The sequence below is a fragment of the Salvelinus fontinalis genome, chromosome 8 (genome assembly GCF_029448725.1).
Source record: "Salvelinus fontinalis isolate EN_2023a chromosome 8, ASM2944872v1, whole genome shotgun sequence".
Lineage (NCBI taxonomy): Eukaryota > Metazoa > Chordata > Actinopteri > Salmoniformes > Salmonidae > Salvelinus > Salvelinus fontinalis.
Window position 1 is genome coordinate 38,641,313 of NC_074672.1, and position 22,661 is coordinate 38,663,973.

Consider the following 22,661-nt stretch of genomic DNA (forward strand, 5'->3'; position numbering starts at 1 on the left):
CTCTCTCTCTCTCCTTCCACGCTTACCCTGTCTCTCTCTCTCTCTCTCTCTCTTTCCACGCTTACCCTGTCTCTCTCTCCTCGCTTACCCTGTCTCTCTCTCTCCTCGCTTACCCTGTCTCTCTCTCTCTCCTTCCACGCTTACCCTGTCTCTCTCTCTCTCTCTCTCTTTCCACGCTTACCCTGTCTCTCTCTCCTCGCTTACCCTGTCTCTCTCTCCTCGCTTACACTGTCTGTCTCTCTCTCTCTCTCTCCACGCTTACCCTCTCTCTCTCTTTCTCTCATTTTCCACGCTTACCCTGTCTCTCTCTCTCTCTCTCTCCTCACTTACCCTGTCTCTCTCTCTCTCCTCGCTTACCCCGTTTCTGTCTCTCTCTTTCCTCTCCTCGCTTACCCTGTCTCTCTCTGTGCAGGGTGAACATGGTCTGTCGTACGGTAATTTGGTAAAAAGCCAATTTGACATTTACTCAGTACATTGTTTTCACTGAGGAAATGCATGAGTCTGCTGTTATTGATAATGCAGAGGATTTCCCCAAGGTTGCTGTTGACACATATCCCACGGTAGTTATTGGGGTCAAATTTGTCTCCACTTTTGTGGATTGGGGTGATCAGTCTTTGGTTCTAAATATTGGGGAAGATGCCAGAGCTAAGGATGATGTTAAAGAGTTTAAGTATAGCCAATTGGAATTTGTTGTCTGTATATTTGATCATTTCATTGAGGATACCATCAACACCACAGGCCTTTTTGGGTTGGAGGGTTTTTATTTTGTCCTGTAGTTCATTCAATGTAATTGGAGAATCTATTGGGTTCTGGTAGCTTTTAATAGTTGATTCTAAGATTTGTATTTGATCCTGTATATGTTTCTCTCTCTCTCTCCTCGCTTACCCCGTCTCTCTCTCTCTCCTCTCTTACCCCGTCTCTCCCTCTCTCTCCTCTCTTACCCCGTCTCTCCCTCTCTCTCTCCTCTCTTACCCCGTCTCTCTCCTCTCTTACCCCGTCTCTCCCTCTCTCTCTCCTCTCTTACCCCGTCTCTCCCTCTCTCTCTCCTCTCTTACCCCGTCTCTCTCCTCTCTTACCCCGTCTCTCCCTCTCTCTCTCCTCTCTTACCCCGTCTCTCTCCTCTCTTACCCCGTCTCTCTCCTCTCTTACCCCGTCTCTCCCTCTCTCTCTCCTCTCTTACCCCGTCTCTCTCCTCTCTTACCCCGTCTCTCCCTCTCTCCTCTCTTACCCCGTCTCTCTCCTCTCTTACCCCGTCTCTCCCTCTCTCTCTCCTCTCTTACCCCGTCTCTCCCTCTCTCTCTCCTCTCTTACCCCGTCTCTCCCTCTCTCTCTCCTCTCTTACCCCGTCTCTCCCTCTTTCTCCTCTCTTACCCCGTCTCTCCCTCTCTCTCCTCTTACCACGTCTCTCTCCTCTCTTACCCCGTCTCTCTCCTCTCTTACCCCGTCTCTCCCTCTCTCTCTCCTCTCTTACCCCGTCTCTCTCCTCTCTTACCCCGTCTCTCCCTCTCTCCTCTCTTACCCCGTCTCTCTCCTCTCTTACCCCGTCTCTCCCTCTCTCTCTCCTCTCTTACCCCGTCTCTCCCTCTCTCTCTCCTCTCTTACCCCGTCTCTCCCTCTCTCTCTCCTCTCTTACCCCGTCTCTCCCTCTCTCTCCTCTCTTACCCCGTCTCTCTCCTCTCTTACCCCGTCTCTCCCTCTCTCTCTCCTCTCTTACCCCGTCTCTCCCTCTCTCTCTCCTCTCTTACCCCGTCTCTCCCTCTCTCTCTCCTCTCTTACCCCGTCTCTCCCTCTCTCTCCTCTCTTACCCCGTCTCTCCCTCTCTCTCTCCTCTCTTACCCCGTCTCTCCCTCTCTCTCCTCTCTTACCCCGTCTCTCCCTCTCTCTCTCCTCTCTTACCCCGTCTCTCCCTCTCTCTCTCCTCACTTACCCCGTCTCTCCCTCTCTCTCTCCTCTCTTACCCCGTCTCTCCCTCTCTCTCTCCTCTCTCACCCCGTCTCTCCCTCTCTCTCTTCTCTCTCACCCCGTCTCTCCCTCTCTCTCTCCTCTCTCACCCCGTCTCTCCCTCTCTCTCTCCTCTCTTACCCCGTCTCCATCTGTCTTCCAGTCTCTCCTATCCACTCTCTTTCTCTTCTCAGTACCCATCTCCCTCTCTCACCCTCTCTTATTTCATCTTCAGCATCCCTCTCTCCGTCTCTCTCCCAGTTTCTCCACTCCTCCATCTATTTCTGTCTCTCCTCATTCTCTATCTCTCTATGTGGTTATACAGTGCATGTGTGGGTTTAATTAGGGGTTGCCTAGACCTAGAGAAAGCTTTTCAGTATAGAGTAGAGGCCCACTCCCCTCTGAACCCAATACCACAGGATCCCTGCCTGCTTACACCTGTCTAAGATCTCACTTCTCAGTCGAAATAGCCCAGTTCTCTCAGGGCTGATATTGTCTGTGCTGGTGTGATTTTGTTGATTGGCGCCATGTCTTTTCTCTTCCTCTTTCCATCTATTTCTATTTCCCTCCCTCCCTCCTGCTCTCTCACAGTATCCATGGTTCCCTCCAGTGTTACAGTGAGCTCCAGAATAGTGACCAGCCGGTATGAGAGATCAGCAGCCTGCTGTGTTGGAACTGTGACTGTCTCCAACCACCAGTGACAGAGATTAATGGCAGTGACTTAAACAAATCCTAGTCCAAAAACATAAGGATCCCGAGGACAAGAAAGACGCCACCTCGTCAGACACTTCTTTATATTTCTGAGCATGTAGCTGCCGTGATTCCACATTAGAATCCAGCCATCATCAGAGCAGGATGCATGACAGTGCCAGGAGCACTGGGCATGGAGAGGGCAGCTCCGCACGATCAACTAAGTTACAGAAGAACCCGAAGCAGGGGTATCGTAAACTTGGCGTGGCTAGTGGGTCAGGGTCAAAGTCGGCCGGGACAGGGTCAGGGGGTAAAACCCTGTCTATGGAGAACATCCAGTCCCTGAACGCAGCCTACGCCACCTCCAGCCCCATGTACCTAAGTGACCGCGATGCCTTGGCCTCCTCCGGTGGCTACCCTAAAGGAACCATGACTCTTGGCCGAGCCACCAGCAGAACCTCCTACACGGGCCGGACCACAGCCATGGGCAGCAGCCCCAACATCACCACCACATCAGACAGCCAGGGCTATGGGGACCAGAGCCACACCCAGCACCTTCAGGCAGGGGGGCCCTCAGGGCTGCTTAGGCAGGCTGGACGGGGTGGAGAAGGAGGGGGAGAGGACATCCAGGTTCAGCTCAGGGAGCTGCAGAGAGAGAATGAACTGCTGAGAAGAGAGATGGATGGAGGGAGGGATGGGAGAGAAGGGAGGATGAGCTCTTCTGTCAACAGTAGAATGAACTTCTGGAGCCCGGAGGTGAAAAGTCGAGACAGAGGGACGAGGAAAGAGGAGGGGGTCCTTACATCCATCCTGAAGGAACAGAAGTGGGCCTCTCCAGAGGAGGACCAGGTGAGAATAACTGGGGGAGGGAGGGAAGGAGGCTTGATGAAGGCCCATGATGGTCTTAACATGGGGACAAAGCATCCACACTGTCTGCCTGGAGGTTTCTGTGTAGAAATGAATAATGTATCCCAATGGCTTTCTGGGCTGTTTTTAGACAGATATACACTACCGTTCAAAAGTTTGGGGTCATTTAGAAATGTCCAGAAAATAACATCAAATTGATCAGAAATAAAGTGTAGACATTGTTAATGTTGTAAATGACTATTGTAGCTGGAAACGGCTAATATTTAATGGAATAGCTTCATAGGCGTACAGAGGCCCATTATCAGCAACCATCACTCCTGTGTTCCAATGGCACGTTGTGTTAGCTAATCCAAGTTTATCATTTTAAAAGGCAAATTTACAATTAGAAAATCCTTTTGCAATTATGTTAGCACAGCTGAAAACTATTGTTCTGATTAAAGAAGCACGTTGAGACTGGTGTTTTGAGGGTACTATTTAATGAAGCTGCCAGTTGAGGACAGCTGCCAGTGAGGTTTCTCAAACGAGACACTCTAATGCACTTGTCCTCTTGCTCAGTTGTGCACCGGGGCCTCCCACTCCTCTTTCTATTCTGGTTAGAGACAGTTTGCTCTGTTCTGTGAAGGGAGTAGTACACAGCGTTGTATGAGATCTTCAGTTTCTTGCCAATTTCTCGCATGGAATAGCCTTCATTTCTCAGAACAAGAATAGACTGATGAGTTTCAGAAGAAACTGTTTCTGGCCATTTTGAGTCTGTAGTCGAACCCACAAATGCTGATGCTCCAGATACTCAACTAGTCTAAATGGCCAGTTGTATTGCTTTTTTAATCAGAACAATAGTTTTCAGCTGTGCTAACATAATTGCAAAAGGGTTTTCTAATGACAAATTTGCCTTTTTAAAATTATAAACTTGGATTAGCTAACACAACGTGCCATTGGAACACAGGAGTGATGGTTGCTGATAATGGGCCTCTGTAAGCCTATGTAGATATTTCATTAAAAATCAGCCGTTTCCAGCTACAATAGTCATTCACAACATTAACAATGTTTACACTGTATTTCTGATCAATTTGATGTTATTTTAATGGACAATTTTTATTTTTTTGCTCTTCTTTCAAAAACAAGGACATTTCTCAGTTACCCCAAACTTTTGAACTGTAGTGTATATAAAGACCGTTTGGTAGACACGGCACTCTCACTCTGTTACCATGGGAACATGTCCAACGGCTGTCATTCTAGCAGCTATAAAAGTCAGTTCTTCTGTGAAGTTAGAATGAATGGGAGGAGAGGTTCTATAGACTGCTCTCTGGTCTGTCTGTCTTCTCTCACGTTCACCCACTCTTTCCTTCTCCCTTTCACTCTGTCCTTATCACAGAGGTGTGTTCTATTAGGCTTAGCTTCTTCTCCGTCACTCACACAGTTGTGAAGCCTCCTCTCCATACATTTTTACACCCTTACACTAACTGCACCACTGTGCTTTTACACCGGCGTACACACACACACACACACACACACACACACACACACACACACACACACACACACACACACACACACACACACACACACACACACACACACACACACACACGTACGTACACACACGTACACACACGTACACACACGTACACACACGTACACACACGTACAGCTAACCTTGTGGGGACATACAATTCAGTCCCATTCAAAATCCTATTTTCCCTAAACCTATCCCTAATCCTAACCCGTACTCTTACTCTAACCCTAACCCTAACCCAAAAACCTAAACTTTATCCTAACCCTAAACCTAACCCTAGCTCCTAACCCTAACCCTACAACTAACCCTAGCTCCTAACCTTAATATTTAACTTAATTCTAACACTAATTCTAACCTTAACCTTAAACCCCCTAGAAATAGCATTTGACTTTGTGGGGACTAACAAAATGTCCCCAGCTGGTCAACTTTTTGTTCGTTTACTATTCTTGTAGGGACTTCTGGTCCCCACAAGAATAGTTAAACACGTCCACACACACATACACACACACTGTTTTTACTCATCTCACTCAGATGAAGAACAGAGAAACATTGAGGCCACAGGGGTGAACCTTTTTGTATTTTCATTAATAGTGACTGTGAATACAGAACCATTCTACAGACAGCTTCTTTTGTGGTTGGATGGAGCAATTCAGCCCCATACCCACACGCTTTTCAATCTATTCACTTACTGTACATTGATAATAACTACTCTGATGCCATACATAGCACATACTGTACACCGTAGCCTGCACATTATCTGAAGACATGTCCTTACATAACCTGAGAGGGGTGGGGGTGAGGGGTCAGGGGGATTGAGGGTGAGACAGTGATTTAATACATAAGTTGTTTAACCTTGCTTTTTTATTAATGTGGTTCTTTGTAAAGTCTTTAGGGTGGATGGATACCACTAGGCATGATCCAAACATGATCATTGTTTGTATTCAGAACACAGCAGTGTGTGCTGTGTGTAGGGAAAAGGGGATACCTAGTCAGTTGTACACCTGAATACATTCAACTGAAATGTTTCTCTGAATCAGAGAGGTGCAGGGGGGCTACCTAAATCCACATCCACGTCTTGGCGCCCGGGGAACAGTGGGTTAACTGCTTTGCTCAGGGGCAGAACGACAGATTTTCACCTTGTCAACTCAGGGATTCGATCCAGCAACCACTCGGTTACTGGCCCAACGCTCTAACCCGCCAGGCTACCTGTTCACTATGATGACAGATTACATAGCTGTTCTTTAGCAGACCTGATAGATATCAGTAGACAGGAATATTGGTGATATTGAGGTTTTGTTGTGCTGCAGTCAGTACAATCCTCTTTAACAAACACACATGGTAGGATCAATACACTCTAATTGAGGAGGCCAGACAGCAGTGGCACCCTTTTATTGATTCCTCTCTAAACTTGTTCTTCTCTTCCCTCGACCTTCTGACTTAACTTTTAGTTTCTAGTAATATCTTATTGTCACGACAGAAGCCACTATTATCTATTCTCTGCCAAAGTTTCTCTGTCCTCTCCCTCTCTCATCCTTTTCCTCCCTCCTCTCTTTTGCCTTTTCTCTCCTTGTTCTCTCCATTCTTGTTACTTCTCCCCCCTCTCTATATTCTCCATCCCTCGTTTCTGGAGATAGTCAGAGGGAGACCGGTTGTGAGACAGGGAAATATTAGCGTTAAAATGGTCCTCCTTCACTCAAATGGCGCTGGAGGGGATGGCTGCTGTTTTTTGGGCTCTTAACCAACCGGTTTATGGGCTCTTAACCAACCGGTTTTTGGGCTCTTAACCAACCGGTTTATGGGCTCATAACCAACCGGTTTATGGGCTCTTAACCAACCGTGCTATTTATTTATTTTTTTTGCATTGTTTGTAACTCATTTTGTACATAATGTTGCTGCTACCGTCTCTTATGACCGAAAAGAGCTTCGTGACATCAGAACAGCGATTACTCACCTTGAACTGGACAAATCATTTTTCTTTAATGAGTCGGACGAGAGTGATTTACAGACACCCGAGAAGGCCTTCATACCCGTCAATCGCCTGAGAGACACAGGTATCGCGGAAGGAGGTCGGGGTGTGAGGAAATGGCGGCGAGCGGCTAATCTGCCTTTACCATCGGTACTATTGGCCAACGTACAATCGTTGGATAATAAAGTGGACGAACTACAAGCATGTAAATCCTATCAACGGGACATTAAAAACTGTAATATCTTATGTTTCACCGAGTCGTGGCTGAACGACGACATGAATAACACAGCTGGCGGGTTATACACTGTGTCGGCAGGATAGAACAGCAGCCTCTGTTAAGGTCTATGTATATTTGTAAACAACAGCTGGTGAACAATATCTAAAGAAGTCTCAAGGTTTTGCTCGCCTGAGGTAGAGTATCTCATGATAAGCTGTAGACCACACTATCTACCAAGAGAGTTTTCATCTATGTTCTTCATAGCTGTCTATTTACCATCACAAACCGATGCTGGCACTAAGACCACACTCAATGAGCTGTATACGGCCAATCAGCAAATAGGAAAACGCTCATCCAGAGGCGGTGCTCCTAGAGGCCGGGGACTTTAATGCAGGGGAACTTAAATCCGTTTTTATCTCATTTCTAGCAGCATGTTAAATGTGCAACCAGAGGAAAACAAACTCTAGACCACCTTTACTCCACACACAGAGACACGTACAAAATTCTCCCATTTGGCATATCTGACCATAATTATATCCTGCTGATTCCTGCTTACAAGCAAAAACTAAAGCAGGAAGCACCAGTGACTCGGTCAATAAAGTTATCCCAGAAACCCTAGACCCACTCAAATTTGCATATCGCCCCAACAGCTCCACAGATGATGTAATCTCTATTGCACTCCACACTACCCTTTCACGCCTGGACAAAAGGAACACCTATGTTAGAATGCGGTTCATTGACTACATTTCAGCGTTCAACACATCCGCCATGCTGATCCTCAACACGGGGGCCCGTCAGGGGTGTGTGCTCAGTCCCCTCCTGTACTCCCTGTTCACTCATGGCTGCACGGCCAGTCATGACTCCAACACCATCATTAAGTTGTGGTAGGCCTGATAACCGACAACGACGAGACAGCCTCTAGGGAGGAGGTCAGAGACCTGACCATGTGGTGCCAGGACAACAACCTCTCCCTCAACGTGATCAAGACAAAGGAGATTATTGTGGACTACAGGAAAAGGTGGACCGAGCACACCCCCATTCTCATCGACGGGGCTTTAGTGGAGCAGGTTGAGAGCTTCAAGTTCCTTGGTGTCCACATCACCAACAAACTAACATGGTCCATGCACACCAAGACAGTTGTGAAGAGGGCACGACAAAACCTATTCCCCCTCAGGAGACTGAAAATATTTGGCATGGGTCTTCAGATCCTCAAAAGGTTCTACAGCTGCACCAACAAGAGCATCCTGACCGGTTGCATCACAGCCTGTTATGGCAACTGCTACGGGCATCCGACCGCAAGGCACTACAGAGGGTAGTGCTTACGGCCCAGTACATCACTGTGGCCAAGCTTCCTGCCATCAGAGGAAGACCCTAAAAATTGTCAGACTCCAGCCACCCTAGTCATAGACTGTTCTCTCTGCTACCGCACGGCCAGCGGTACCGGAGCGCCAAGTCTAGGTCCAAGAGGCTTCTAAACAGCTTCTACCCCCAAGACATAAGACTGCTGAACAGCTACCCAGACTGTTTGCACTGCCCCCCCCCCCCCCCCCACCACCACTCTTTTACGCTGCTGCTACTCTCATGTAATATAATCTATGCACAGTCACTTTAATAACTCTACCTACATGTACATATTACCTCAATTACCTCAACTAACCGATGCCCCCGCATATTGACTCTGTACCAGTACTACCTGTATATAGCTTCACTATTGTTATTTTACTGCTGCTCTTTAAGGTATTAGGTATTTTTCTTATCTGCATTGTTGGTTAAGGGCTTGTAAGTTAGCATTTCACTGTCTACACCTGTTGTATTCTGCACATGTGACATACATTTTTGGGGGATTTGAAGACTTGTTTTTCACCATCAGTTTGTCTATGTGTATGTTTGTGTGAATGTGTTGGTGTGTGTGTACTCTGTGTGTGTGTGTGTGTGTACTCTGTGTGTGTGTTAGTTCTGCTCCAGTTTTCAGTGTCAACTGTACGTTCTAACATCTCCTCGTACACCCCGTCGCAGTGTGTCAGTGTGTCTGTGTATCTGTGTGTTGTTCCTCGTTCTATGATGGGAGAAGTGTTCCAACTGACTTCGTTCAGACAGTTTGAGCTTCCTGCATAGTTGAAAGTATTTATTTTGTTCATCATTCTTGTAGGCTTTGTATTTGATAGTTTTTTTGTATGTGTTAAAGTTTATGCTTTTGTATTTGTGTGAAAACTGTGTGTGTGCGGGTCTGTAACAAGTAGCTGTATTTGCCATGGCTTCTAGCGAGCCTGTACTCCTCAGTTTTTCCCCCCAGTAAAGCTATGATGTGACAGACTACTCAGTAAAGTAAGGGTTGTTAAGTTCAACTGAGCCTTGTGCCCACAGATCCATCATCCTTCCTGTTAGAGGTCACCCTGTCTGGCCCTGTGTTCTGTCTTTATGAGGGGAAGTGTCGCCATCTACTGGAGTGTGTTGACATTGCATTTATGTGTGAATAATCACAGATTCAATCAACTCTAAAATGCTGTAGTAGAGTATTGAGGATACGCAGATCCTTACCTTTGATTATAAATGTAATTATTGTATACTTTAGCTAAAAGTGCTTAATTTAGCCTGCAGGGAACGAGTGTGTTCTGTTTCATTTTGCTTGTTACTTTTTAAAATGTAGTTTATTTTGTTTATTTTTTACTTCACCATATTATGCTGCAGGTTTGGGAACCTAGAAGAAACAAAGTGTGTCCTGAGTTTGCTCCTATCCTTTTGTGTTCAGCTGTGTGTGTGTGTGTGTGTGTGTCATTGTCCTCCTTGTGTTTCTGTGTCTTCCCTGTGTATCTCTTCTTTTTAATGGCTCACCTCTCTGTCTCTCTCTCTCTGTCTCTGTCTCTGTCTCTGTCTCTCTCTCTCCCTCTGTCTCTCTCTCTCTCCCTCTGTCTCTCTCTCTCTCTCCCTCTGTCTCTCTCTCTCTCTCCCTCTGTCTCTCTCTCTCCCTCTCTCTCTCTCTCCCTCTGTCTCTCTGTATCTCTGTCTCTCTCTCTCCCTCTCTCTCTCTCTCTCTCCCTCTCTCTCTCTCTCTCCCTCTCTCTCTCTCTCTGTCTCTCTGTCTCTCTCTCTCTGTATCTCTGTCTCTCTCTCTCTTTCTCTCTCTCTCTCTCTCTCTCTCTCTCTAAGCATCTCCAGTTGTCAGTGCATGGGCTACAGGAAGAGCTGAGAAGTCATAGAGAGATGAACAGTCGTCTGCAACAAGAGAACTCGGGATCTCACACAAACATCTCCACTCACACCGGCTCGAACCGAGAACTCCACATTGAGGACCACCGGGCTGGAATCAGCCCTGGACACAGTCCTGGTCTGGGCCCCAGTCACCTCCACAGCCCTGGGCAAAGACATAGCCCCGGCCCTGGTCTAGGAGTCAGCCCCAGACACAGCCCCAGTAACACCTACAACCATGGGCCTAGAAACAGCCCTGTCCATCCACATAGCCCTGGGTACAGCTCCAACGTCAGACACCACCAAGCTGACATCCACAGCCCTGGGTACAACTCTGGGCCTGGCCCCAGACACAGCCCTGCTAACACTCTCATCCCCTTGTCTAGAAAAAGCCCCAGCCACCTCATCCACAGCCCTGGCCGTTGCCTCAGCCCTCCCAGCAGCCCATGCATGGTCCCTGGGTGCGATGGCTTCTCCTCTCCTCCTCCCCTGGATCTGACGGAGGAGAACTTCAGCCGGCTGCAGTCAGATCACGAACGGCAGGGCAAGGAGCTGTACCTGCTGAGGAAGACCCTGGAAGAGATGGAGCTGAGGATTGACTCCCAGAAACAGACGCTGGGTTCCAGGGACCAGTCCATCCAGAGGCTGCTGGAGATGATCCAGGGAGGAGGGAAGGGTCAGAGAGGCGAGAGGTCAGAGATAATCACCATGGCAACAGCACGCGAGGAGGCGGAGTACCAGGTGGGTCATCTGGAGGAGCAGCTGGACCAGAGGGAGAAAGAGAACCTGCATTTGAGAGAGGTGTGTGTTTCTTTGTGTTTGTCACTATAGCTCAGTGGTTCCCATACTTTGTTTGACCCACGACCCCATTTTGATACATAAAAAGTCTCGCCACCATGTGAAAAAACAATTATGTAATTAACAGCCAATGTTCACTTTTTAATTTGGTGCTATGGCATTCAATTCAAAAACATTTTAACAGTATTTCTGATTGTCTTCTCAACTCACCATCACATAATTCTAATGTGGGGCTATGACAGTCCTCTGTAAATGAATCTGACATAATGCATCTTAACTCACCATCACTAATGAGATGCGTGTGCTTGAGGCATGTCGCATCAGAGCTTCTCAAAGTCGGGGGGCGTGGTCGACAGTGCGCACCTCATCTCTGCTGTCACATCCAACCTGGATGGATATTTGGTTTTAATGCAGACGAGAGCACTGAATCCAGCTTCACACAGATATGAGCTGACGAAGGGTACCATGAGTTTCATGATGCTTTCAAGACAAGGCCAAATCATGACGTCAGTGATCTTCAGGTGGGAAAGTATGAGCTCTAGAAAGAGGCCCGTATTCCCAGTTGGATGAGCATTCAAAAGATTTCCCCCAGTGGGTCCTTGTTTTTCCTGAGTTACTAGTTCGGAAGTCGGAGATTTCCAAGTTCCCAGTTGTTTTGAACGTGCCATTAATGACAGGGAGACGGCAGGGTATTCACTTTGAGTCAGGAACCAAAACTCCTCCTTAGTGACCCGTGAATGCATTCGGTCACATGACAGCTCAATCAGCTGTTCGATTTCACTTACCGGCATGTCAACTGGGGCGGCAGGTAACCGAAAGGTTGCGAGATCAAATCCCTGAGCAGACAAGGTAAAAAATCTGTCGTTCTGCCCCTGAACCATGCTATTAACGAGGACATATTGTTCTGTCTCACGCAACGCCACAGGGGATGTTCCTAGGCACAGGGGATGTTCCTAGGCACAGGGGATGTTCCTAGGCACAGGGGATGTTCCTAGGCACAGGGGATGTTCCTAGGCACAGGGGATGTTCCTAGGCACAGGGGATGTTCCTAGGCACAGGGGATGTTCCTAGGCACAGGGGATGTTCCTAGGCACAGGGGATGTTCCTAGGCACAGGGGATGTTCCTAGGCACAGGGGATGTTCCTAGGCACAGGGGATGTTCCTAGGCACAGGGGATGTTCCTAGGCCGTCATTGAAAATAATAATAATAAGAATTTGTTCTTAACTGACTTGCCTAGTTAAATAAAGGTAAAATAAAAATAAACTGAGCCAGGATCACAGGCCAACGGATTGGGAAGTAGGTCCCAAAGTGCTCTTCCAAGCGTTGGAGGTGAGGGACGCTTACTGTACTCATGCTGTTTCCTGTTACAAACATGCACAGCCCAGGGAAGGGGGTGTGGTTCGCCTTGAAAGACTCTCTCCTATAAGAATTATTTCCTGATTTGGTCACTCATCTATAAAATGTATTTGTATTTCCCCTGCATGCTTGCGTTCGTTCTGCTTCCCAAATATGTTACATAGGCAAGGAGACAGATTTTCTTTTCATTAAACAGAACGTTAACCAGCTTTTCCCCCCTCCATTGTGAATGACAACACTTCCTCTCTCAATGCGAGAAATCTTTCCAACACTCCCCCTCGATAACCATCAAGCCTCATTATGAAATAGGATATTGTCATGCTCTGAACTCATATCTCCACATCATTTTGTGAACAGGAGTGCGCACAGTGGATATGGTTTGATGTAGTTTACAATCAGTTACCTGCTGCAGTATATCTCTCTTCTGTGCTCAGCTGTTTTGCCACCAGTTAATCTCGGTATATCATACAATGTGTCCATATGGTAGAGGTAGACACATTCATTACTAGAGTACAGAGGCCTACCCACCGTTCCGCCATAGATGGAGCCCCACCATTCGATCCAATGGAATCAGTTTTTTTTGTCAATATTGCCATGCAGCACGCTGAACATCCCCTGTGCCTAGGAACATCCCCTGTGCCTAGGAACATCCCCTGTGCCTAGGAACATCCCCTGTGCCTAGGAACATCCCCTGTGCCTAGGAACATCCCCTGTGTCGTTTCGTGAGACAGAACAATATGTCCTCGTTAATAGCATCCCCGACAAAAGTCAATGCATGGGCATCTCGGCCCTCACAGTTAACGTCCGTTTGGAGAGCATGAGCTGGGGAGTTTTTGAGTCCTTCAGTCAGTTTCCTCTCGATTGCTAGCAATAGCATAAATTATTAGTTTAACAGTGTTATGTGACATGTATTGGTGTGCGTTTCTGTGCCTCTGCCTCCCCACACATTGTTTTCACCATATCAATTGCGGCCGGTAATATCAGTCTCTGCAACAGTGTGTGGTTTCATAGCGTAGCCGGCCTAGCCGTTCACCAGTGTGTGGTTTCATAGCGTAGCCGGCCTAGCCGTTCACCGTGGGAATGATTCACCAGTGTGTGGTTTCATAGCGTAGCCGGCCTAGCCGTTCACCGTGGGAATGATTCAACAGTGTGTGGTTTCATAGCGTAGCCGGCCTAGCCGTTCACCGTGGGAATGATTCACCAGTGTGTGGTTTCATAGCGTAGCCGGCCTAGCCGTTCACCGTGGGAATGATTCAACAGTGTGTGGTTTCATAGCGTAGCCGGCCTAGCCGTTCACCGTGGGAATGATTCACCAGTGTGTGGTTTCATAGCGTAGCCGGCCTAGCCGTTCACCGTGGGAATGATTCAACAGTGTGTGGTTTCATAGCGTAGCCGGCCTAGCCGTTCACCGTGGGAATGATTCACCAGTGTGTGGTTTCATAGCGTAGCCGGCCTAGCCGTTCACCGTGGGAATGATTCACCAGTGTGTGGTTTCATAGCGTAGCCGGCCTAGCCGTTCACCGTGGGAATGATTCAACAGTGTGTGGTTTCATAGCGTAGCCGGCCTAGCCGTTCACCGTGGGAATGATTCACCAGTGTGTGGTTTCATAGCGTAGCCGGCCTAGCCGTTCACCGTGGGAATGATTCAACAGTGTGTGGTTTCATAGCGTAGCCGGCCTAGCCGTTCACCGTGGGAATGATTCAGGTGCTGCCTTTTCCCTTGATCTAAGGGACCTCTCTGGTTGAATTGTATCTTTTAGATTTTAATCATTTTAATTTAGATGCTTAAACTTAACCACATTACAATGATTTTGAGATACAAAGACAATATTATGCTATAAATACAGTACCAGTCAAAAGTTTGGACACATCTACTCATTCCAGGGTTTTTATTTTTACTATTTTCTACATTGTAGAATAATAGTGAAGACATCAAAACTATGAAATAATACATATGGAATCATGTAGTAACCAAAAAAGTGTTGACACAACTGTCAGTAAGAGGGTCCATGATTGAGTCTTTGAAAAGAAGGAGATAAAACTGTCCAGTTTGAGTGTTTGTTTGTTGTAGCTCGTTCCAGTCGCTAGCTGCAGCGAACTGAAAAGACGAGCGACCCAGGGATGTGTGTGCTTTGGGGACCTTTAACAAAATGTGACTGGCAGAACGGGTGTTATAGAGTGCAGTGATGGGTCCTATAAGGAGCATTCGTGGCAAATCTGATTGCCGAATGGTAAAGAACATCTAGCTGCTCAAGGGCACCCTTACTTGCCGATCTATAAATAACATCTCTGTAATCTAGCATGGGTAGGATGGTCATCTGAATCAGGGTTAGTTTAGCAGCTGGGGTGAAAGAGGAGCGATTATGATAGAGAAAACCAAGTCTAGATTGAACTTTAGCCTGCAGTGTTGATATGTGCTGAGAGAAGGACAGTGTATCCATACTCCCAAGTACTTGTATGAGGTGAATACCTCAAGCTCTAAACTCTGAGGTAGTAATCATACCTGTGGGGAGAGAGGCATTCTTCTTACCAAACCACATTACCTTGGTTTTTGTTCAGTATAGTTTTGGCTGTATTTATGTTTTGATATCGGCCTATTGTAAATGTGTAGTATTGTTGCGCCGCCATCTTTATTACAAAAATAAATAAAAGTAGAAACATTACTTTAAGCTACATATTATTTTGACGAGGTAATAAACTGTCCATTGATCAGCACAGAAATGGATAAAACAGGACCGTGTTCAAAACCCTAGTGGTTCTGAGCTTAACTCAATATTACACAGGTAAACTAAGAGTTAGTGAAATCAGGACTGTAGACGGGCTCTGTGTATCTGAGATACTATGTCCAACACACCAACACCTGTTGTAATGCGGGGCACCTACTGACCCCCAAAAATGTTATGTTTTGTTTTTTCAGTGACATGTTTTGCTATAATAAAGGTTTAAGGAAATACAGGCATGCTCCACATTACTACAAGACAAAACAGCTCAATCACACTTGATGGTCTTGCTTTAATTTAATTTTAAAAAAACTTGAAAGGTGGCGTATTGTCTTATTGTTGTGTGTGAAGAATCCAATACTTTACCTTGTATGTGGTACACATCACATGATTGTGGGAGCACCTCCTCTAAGAGTATGAATGAGGCTGTTTAAGAAGGTTTGAATCCTAAACAACCTGCCTACACATAGTTTGAAGTACAATACCAACATAGCTACTGTAGTAGGTCAAAGCTGTGTGCTGTAAAACCTTGGTAGAGCATGGGTGGAATAGGCATTGTGGTGCTCATGTGAATTTCCTTTCTTTTGCAGTTTTGGACCAATGCCTATTCTAACTTAACTTATTTTTGTGTTTTTAATTAGTGGTAATGCTCAGCCTCACGCTCTAACACTATGACCAACCGTGCACCATTGTCTCTGTCTGTGTTCACCATCATCATGTCATTCATGGGCTGATGTAATCATTGATTACTAAAAAAATACACATACTATACTTAAAATAGACATTACTAACAAAATACACATACTATACTTAAAATAGACATTACTAACAAAATACACATACTATACTTAAAATAGACATTACTAACAAAATACACATACTATACTTAAAATAGACATTACTAACAAAATACACATACTATACTTAAAATAGACATTACTAATAAAATACACATTCTATACTTAAAATAGACATTAAAAACAAAATACACATACTATACTTAAAATAGACATTACTAACAAAATACACATACTATACTTAAAATAGACATTACTACCAAAATACACATACTATACTTAAAATATACATTGCTTAAAAATACACATATTATTCTTAAAATAGACATTACTAACAAAATACACATACTACACTTAAAATATACATTGCTTAAAAATACACATACTATTCTTAAAATAGACATTACTAACAAAATACACATACTATACTTAAAATAGACATTACTAACAAAATACATATACTTCTTAAAATAGACATTATTACCAAAATACACATACTATACTTAAAATATACATTGCTTAAAAATGCCTCATGAATGCATAAACATACACACACACACACGCATTCACACACATTCACATGTACAAACATGCTCCTCAGTCCAGGTCTTGGACAGGAATAGGTTGCTCCATGCTCCTCAGTCCAGGTCTTGGACAGGAATAGGTTGCTCCATGCTCACACAGTTCAGGTCTTGGACAGGAATAGGTTGCTCCATGCTCCTCAGTCCAGGTCTTGTTTATTTTTAACTCCTAAATCTTCTTAGCCTTTAATTTCTCTACCTCTCTCTGTCAGAGAGGGTGTGTGTGTGTGTGTGTGTGTGTACACACTTCTGGGGCCAGTTGGCTTACTACGTCACACCTCTTGCTGCACAGGTAGCTGATGGGATATCTGCCCGTGCCGGGTGTTTGGTTGTCGTGGGGATTTAGTTCGAGAGTAGCGTGGGGTTTCGGGCCCACGCTAGGATGCTATGTGTGAGTGTGTGTGAGAGAGAGAGACTGTGTGTGTGTGTGTGAGCGAGAGAGACTGTGTGTGTGAGCTAGAGAGACTGTATGTGTGTGTGGGGACCTAGCCATGCGGTGAGTATAGAGGGTGAGTAACGGTTCCTGTGTATACCCAACCGTGTGTGAGAGAGTGTGTGCTATTTATAACTGGATTTCAGCTTATCAGCAGCTAACGTAGAGTTAAAGGAGAAAGTGGGGAGAAGGTGAGGTAAGGCGAGGGGTGGAGAGAGAGGGGGAGGTAAGGCGAGGGGTGGAGAGAGAGGGGGAGGTAAGGCGAGGGGTGGAGAGAGAGGGGGAGGTAAGGCGAGGGGTGGAGAGAGAGGGGGAGGTAAGGCGAGGGGAGGAGAGAGGGGGAGGTAAGGCGAGGGGTGGAGAGAGGGGGGGTAAGGCGAGGGGTGGAGAGAGAGGAGGAGGTAAGGCGAGGGGTGGAGAGAGGGGGGAGGTAAGGCGAGGGGTGGAGAGGGGGGGGTAAGGCGAGGGGTGGAGAGAGAGGGGGAGGTAAGGCGAGGGGTGGAGAGAGAGGGGGAGGTAAGGCGAGGGGTGGAGAGAGAGGGGGAGGTAAGGCGAGGGGTGGAGAGAGGGGGAGGTAAGGCGAGGGGTGGAGAGAGAGGGGGAGGTAAGGCGAGGGGAGGAGGGGGAGGTAAGGCGAGGGGAGGAGAGAGAGGGGGAGGTAAGGCGAGGGGTGGAGAGAGAGGGGGAGTTAAGGCGAGGGGTGGAGAGAGAGGGGGAGGTAAGGCGAGGGGTGGAGAGAGAGGGGGAGGTAAGGCGAGGGGTAGAGAGAGAGGGGGAGACTGGGTGGGAGACGGGTGTTTTTCTTGGGTAGAAAAACAGAGTTTGTTTGGATGAATATGAATCTATGATTAATGAGTGAAAACACAGCGACCGCCCTGATTGAGAGAGGAGGGGGATTGTTGGGTTCTTTTGTTCCTCTACCCTCTGATGCAGAGATGGTTTGTGTGTGCATGTGCATACAGTATTTTAAACATGCTTATAATGGTAGTTATCAACAAGGTATCCTCATTCATTCTGTGCAGCTATAGACATCGAACGTCAGAGATGATTTATACTTGCACATATGAGAATACTTGATCAGCATTACCAGTGCAATTTAGATTAGGCCTATCAAGATATTTTGTAGAACTAATGTGAAGAACGAAAGACTGAAAAGCTGAAGAGTGAAAATGCAGAGGAATGCAAATAGGGTCCATGCTAACAAGTACCTTACTTAACTTGTGAGTGAGGGGTTAGGTATTGGTGGTGGTACACTTGTCATCGTTAGTGGAGTGAACTGTGTGTGTTTGTGTGTGTGTGTCTATGCAAGGCCGGTTTGTATTAAGAGGGTGCTACTCTTCGTTAATTTAATTAGCTCCAAAGGAAACGAGCTCAACCACCTTTCATTACTGCACCCATTACTCTCCTTTAAATGACCTGCCCTGTTTAGTTTTTGGCCAGATAGTAAATGCCTCAATTTTCTCCTCACCTTTTATTTTCTCTTTTCAACAGGATAGAGGGCAGAGAGGGTCTTTTTCAATCCTTAGTGTAGTCAAGGGGGTGTGGTGGGGGGTGTGTCCCGCAGCTCTTCAGTTGTATTAAGTCAATTAGCACCACATGTTTTTGTTTATATTATCATATTTTCTTTAAGTTGAATTCCTATTGCTCTCACTGACTGTCTTTGTGGAAAGGTTTAGTTGGGGGGGCTCAGTTTGTGTAATTGGGGGGAGAGCATGAGCCCAACCAAGCTGTTTAAATCTGTCTCTCAATTCAATTTAATTCAAGGGGCTTTATTGGCATAGGAAACATATGTTAACATTGCCAAAGCAAGTGAGGTAGATAATATACTAAAGTGAAATAATCAATATTTCACATTGATCATTGATCCATTGATGGCGTAGCAGTCAGATGTCCTTTGTCCTCGTCTTGTTATGTCCTGTGTATATATATTTTTATATCCTTTTCTTCGCATATCTTTTAATTTTTTTTTTCTAAAACTCAACTTCAAAACACTCTCCTGCAACCCGCCTCACCCAATGTGGTGCGGATCTGTTTTTTTCTCTAAAGTATTATTCACCTCGAATCTGGAATCCCCCAACAGAAGCTAGCCAGCTCTCTAGCTACTAGCTAGCAGTCAGCTATTTACTGCTAGCGGTCATCAGCTAACCTGTAGCTCGGAAAGCTCTCGCCAGTTTGTACAACGCGTCTCAAACCAGAGCATACCGGACCTATTTTCTCTCCATATCCCCGGAGTCCTACCGCAGACTCTGAACATTTTCATCTGGTTCTTCGCAACTAGCTAACCGTAATCCCGGGTGACTACTCCTGGCTAGCGTTTCCATCCCGGAGCAAGCACCAATTAGCTTGAAGCTAGCCTGGCTAGGGCTCCTGGGCTACCACCGAAGCCCACTCCTGGGTTACAACATCCGGACCCCTTCTACTGCCGGTACGGGGCACGGAACCTCACCGATCCTCTACGACTGGAATACTGACATAATTTGCCCAAGGATTCCAACAGGACTCTCAAACGTGACGTCCGCTGAAGGCCCATTCTGGAAACTCCGGCCTACTAGCTACCTGGAGCAACTTGGAATCCTACTAATCCACGACTGGTTTATCAACGTCACCGCACGAAGAGCAGAATTACTCACCAATTTACCAGCATCGGACTGTCTCTCGACAACAACGCCGGATTCCTGCCGTAATCCCTGAGTCACTACTTCTGATCCTCACAGCTAGCTTGTAGCTAGCGCAGCTAGCGCCACTGCCACGAAGCTAACACCAGTTAGCAAACACAATTCTACAATTCACAACCTCTCTTTCGCCATCGCCATCTGGCTTGGATTCTCTGTCGACACGACCACGTCTGGTCTGCAGACGAATACCCCATCCGCTGTGCCCTCAACCGGCCTCCGTCTGAGCAGACCCCCTCCGTCTGAGCATACCACCCCCCGGGCTACTAACTTTAAAACGCTGCGTACTAGCTTAGTGGAGGCCTCCCTGCTCCATCTACGGCTGCCCCCTGGACACTATGATCACTTGGCTACATAGCTGATGCCTGCTTGACTGTCCATTAATTCACGGTACTCCATTCTGTTTATTTGTGTTTTATCTCTCGGCTCTGTGCTTTAACTCAGGATCTGTGTGTAGTTAATCCGACCCTCTCTGCCTAGTCGTCGCCATTTTTACCTGCTGTTGCTGTGTTAGCTGACTAGCTGCTGTTATCTCACCTGTTGTTTTAGCTAGCTCTCCCAATCAAGACCTGCAATCACTTTATGCCTTATTGTATGTCTCTCTCAAATATCAATATGCCTTGTATACTGTTGTTCAGGCTAGTTATCATTGTTTTGGTTTGCAATGGACCCCGTAGTTCCACTCTCCGTACCTCTGATACCTCCTTTGTCCCACCCCCCACACATGCGGTGACCTCACCCATTGAGACCAGCATGTCCAGAGATACAACCTCTCTTATCATCACCCAGTAACTGGGCTTGCCTCCGCTGTACCCGTGCCCCACCATACCCTGGTCTGCACATTATGCCCAGAATCTATTCTACCACGCCCATAAATCTGCTCCTTTTATTCCTTGTCCCCAACGCTCTAGGCGACCAGTTTTGATAGCCTTTAGCCGCACCCTCATCCTACTACTCCTCTGTTCCTCGGGTGATGTGGAGATAAACCCAGGCCCTGCACGTCCCCAGTCACCCTCATTTGTTGACTTCTGTGATCGAAAAAGCCTTGGCCTCATGCATGTCAACATCAGAAGCCTCCTCCCTAAGTTTGCCTTACTCACCGCTTTAGCACACTCTGCCAACCCTGATGTCCTTGCCCTGTCCGAATCCTGGCTTAGGAAGGCCACCAAAAATTCTGAGATTTCCATACCCAACTATAACACTTTCCGTCAAGATAGAACTGCCAAAGGGGGAGGAGTTGCAATCTACTGCAGAGATAGCCTGCAAAGTTCTGTCATACTTTCCAAGTCTATGCCCAAACAGTTCGAACTTCTAATTTTAAAAATGAATCTCTCCAGAAATAAGTCTCTCACTGTTCCGACCCCCCTCAGCTCCCAGCTGTGCCCTGGACACCATCTGTGAATTGATCGCTCCCCATCTAGCTTCAGAGTTTGTTCTGTTAGGTGACCTAAACTGGGATATGCTTAACACCCCGGCAGTCCTACAATCTAAGCTTGATGCCCTCAATCTCACACAAATCATCAAGGAACCCACCAGGTACAACCCTAAATCCGTAAACATGGGCACCCTAATAGACATTATCCTGACCAACTTGCCCTCCAAATACACCTCTGCTGTCTTCAATCAAGATCTCAGCGATCACTGCCTCATTGCCTGTGTCCGCCACGGGTCCACGGTCAAACGACCACCCCTCATCACTGTCAAACGCTCCCTGAAACACTTCTGCGAGCAGGCCTTTCTAATCGACCTGGCCCGGGTACCCTGGAAGGATATTGACCTCATCCCGTCAGTTGAGGATGCCTGGTCATTCTTTAAAAGTTACCCCCTCACCATATTAGACAAGCATGCTCCGTTCAAAAAATGCAGAACCAAGAACAGATATAGCCCTTGGTTCACTCCACTCCAGCCCTTGGTTCACTCTTCGATGCAATAGCATCGAAGAGCCCCCGTGATATGCAACTGTTCAGGGAAGTCAGGAACCAATACACGCAGTCAGTCAGGAAAGCAAAGGCCAGCTTTTTCAAGCAGAAATTTGCATCCTGTAGCTCTAACTCCAAAAAGTTCTGGGATACTGTAAAGTCCATGGAAAACAAGAGCACCTCCTCCCAGCTGCCCACTGCACTGAGGCTAGATAACACGGTCACCACTGATAAGTCCGTGATAATCGAAAACTTCAACAAACATTTCTCAATGGCTGGCCATGCCTTCCACCTGGCGACTCCAACCTTGGCCAACAGCCCCGCCCCCCCCCGCTGCTACTCGCCCAAGCCTCCCCAGCTTCTCCTTTACCCATATCCAGATAGCAGATGTTCTGAAAGAGCTGGAAAACCTGGACCCATACAAATCAGCTGGGCTTGACAATCTGGACCCCCTATTTCTGAAACTGTCCGCCGCCATTGTCGCACCCCCTATTACCAGCCTGTTCAACCTCTCCTTCGTATCATCTGAGATCCCCAAGGATTGGAAAGCTGCCGCTGTCATCCCCCTCTTCAAAGGGGGAGACACCCTGGACCCAAACTGTTACAGACCTATATCCATCCTGCCCTGCCTAGCTAAGGTCTTCGAAAGCCAAGTCAACAAACAGATCACTGACCATCTCGAATCCCACCGTACCTTCTCCGCTGTGCAATCCGGTTTCCGAGCCGGTCACGGGTGCACCTCAGCCACGCTCAAGGTACTAAACGATATCATAACCGCCAACGATAAAAGACATTACTGTGCAGCCGTCTTCATCGACCTGGCCAAGGCTTTCAACTCTGTCAATCACCATATTCTTATCGGCAGACTCAGTAGCCTCGGTTTTTCTAATGACTGCCTTGCCTGGTTCACCAACTACTTTGCAGACAGAGTTCAGTGTGTCAAATCGGAGGGCATGTTGTCCGGTCCTCTGGCAGCCTCTGTGGGGGTACCACAGGGTTCAATT

General features: G+C 46.8%; 1 protein-coding gene across 8 annotated transcripts in view; it reads left to right on the top strand.

The window, feature by feature from the left end:
- LOC129861223 (ERC protein 2-like) overlaps positions 1–22,661 on the top strand; it is a 480,843-nt gene that overhangs the window by 6,910 nt on the left and 451,272 nt on the right. For 7 of the 8 annotated variants that reach the window (XR_008760519.1, XM_055932445.1, XM_055932440.1 and 4 more), the window contains exons 2-3: positions 2,533–3,480; positions 10,342–11,181. Coding sequence is in view for 7 of the 8 variants with exons in the window: in XM_055932445.1 (XP_055788420.1) it covers positions 2,797–3,480; positions 10,342–11,181 (1,524 nt within the window). In the remaining variant the exon portion in view is untranslated. The remainder of the gene's footprint in view (positions 1–2,532; positions 3,481–10,341; positions 11,182–22,661) is intronic. The other variant, XM_055932443.1, reaches the window with a different exon arrangement.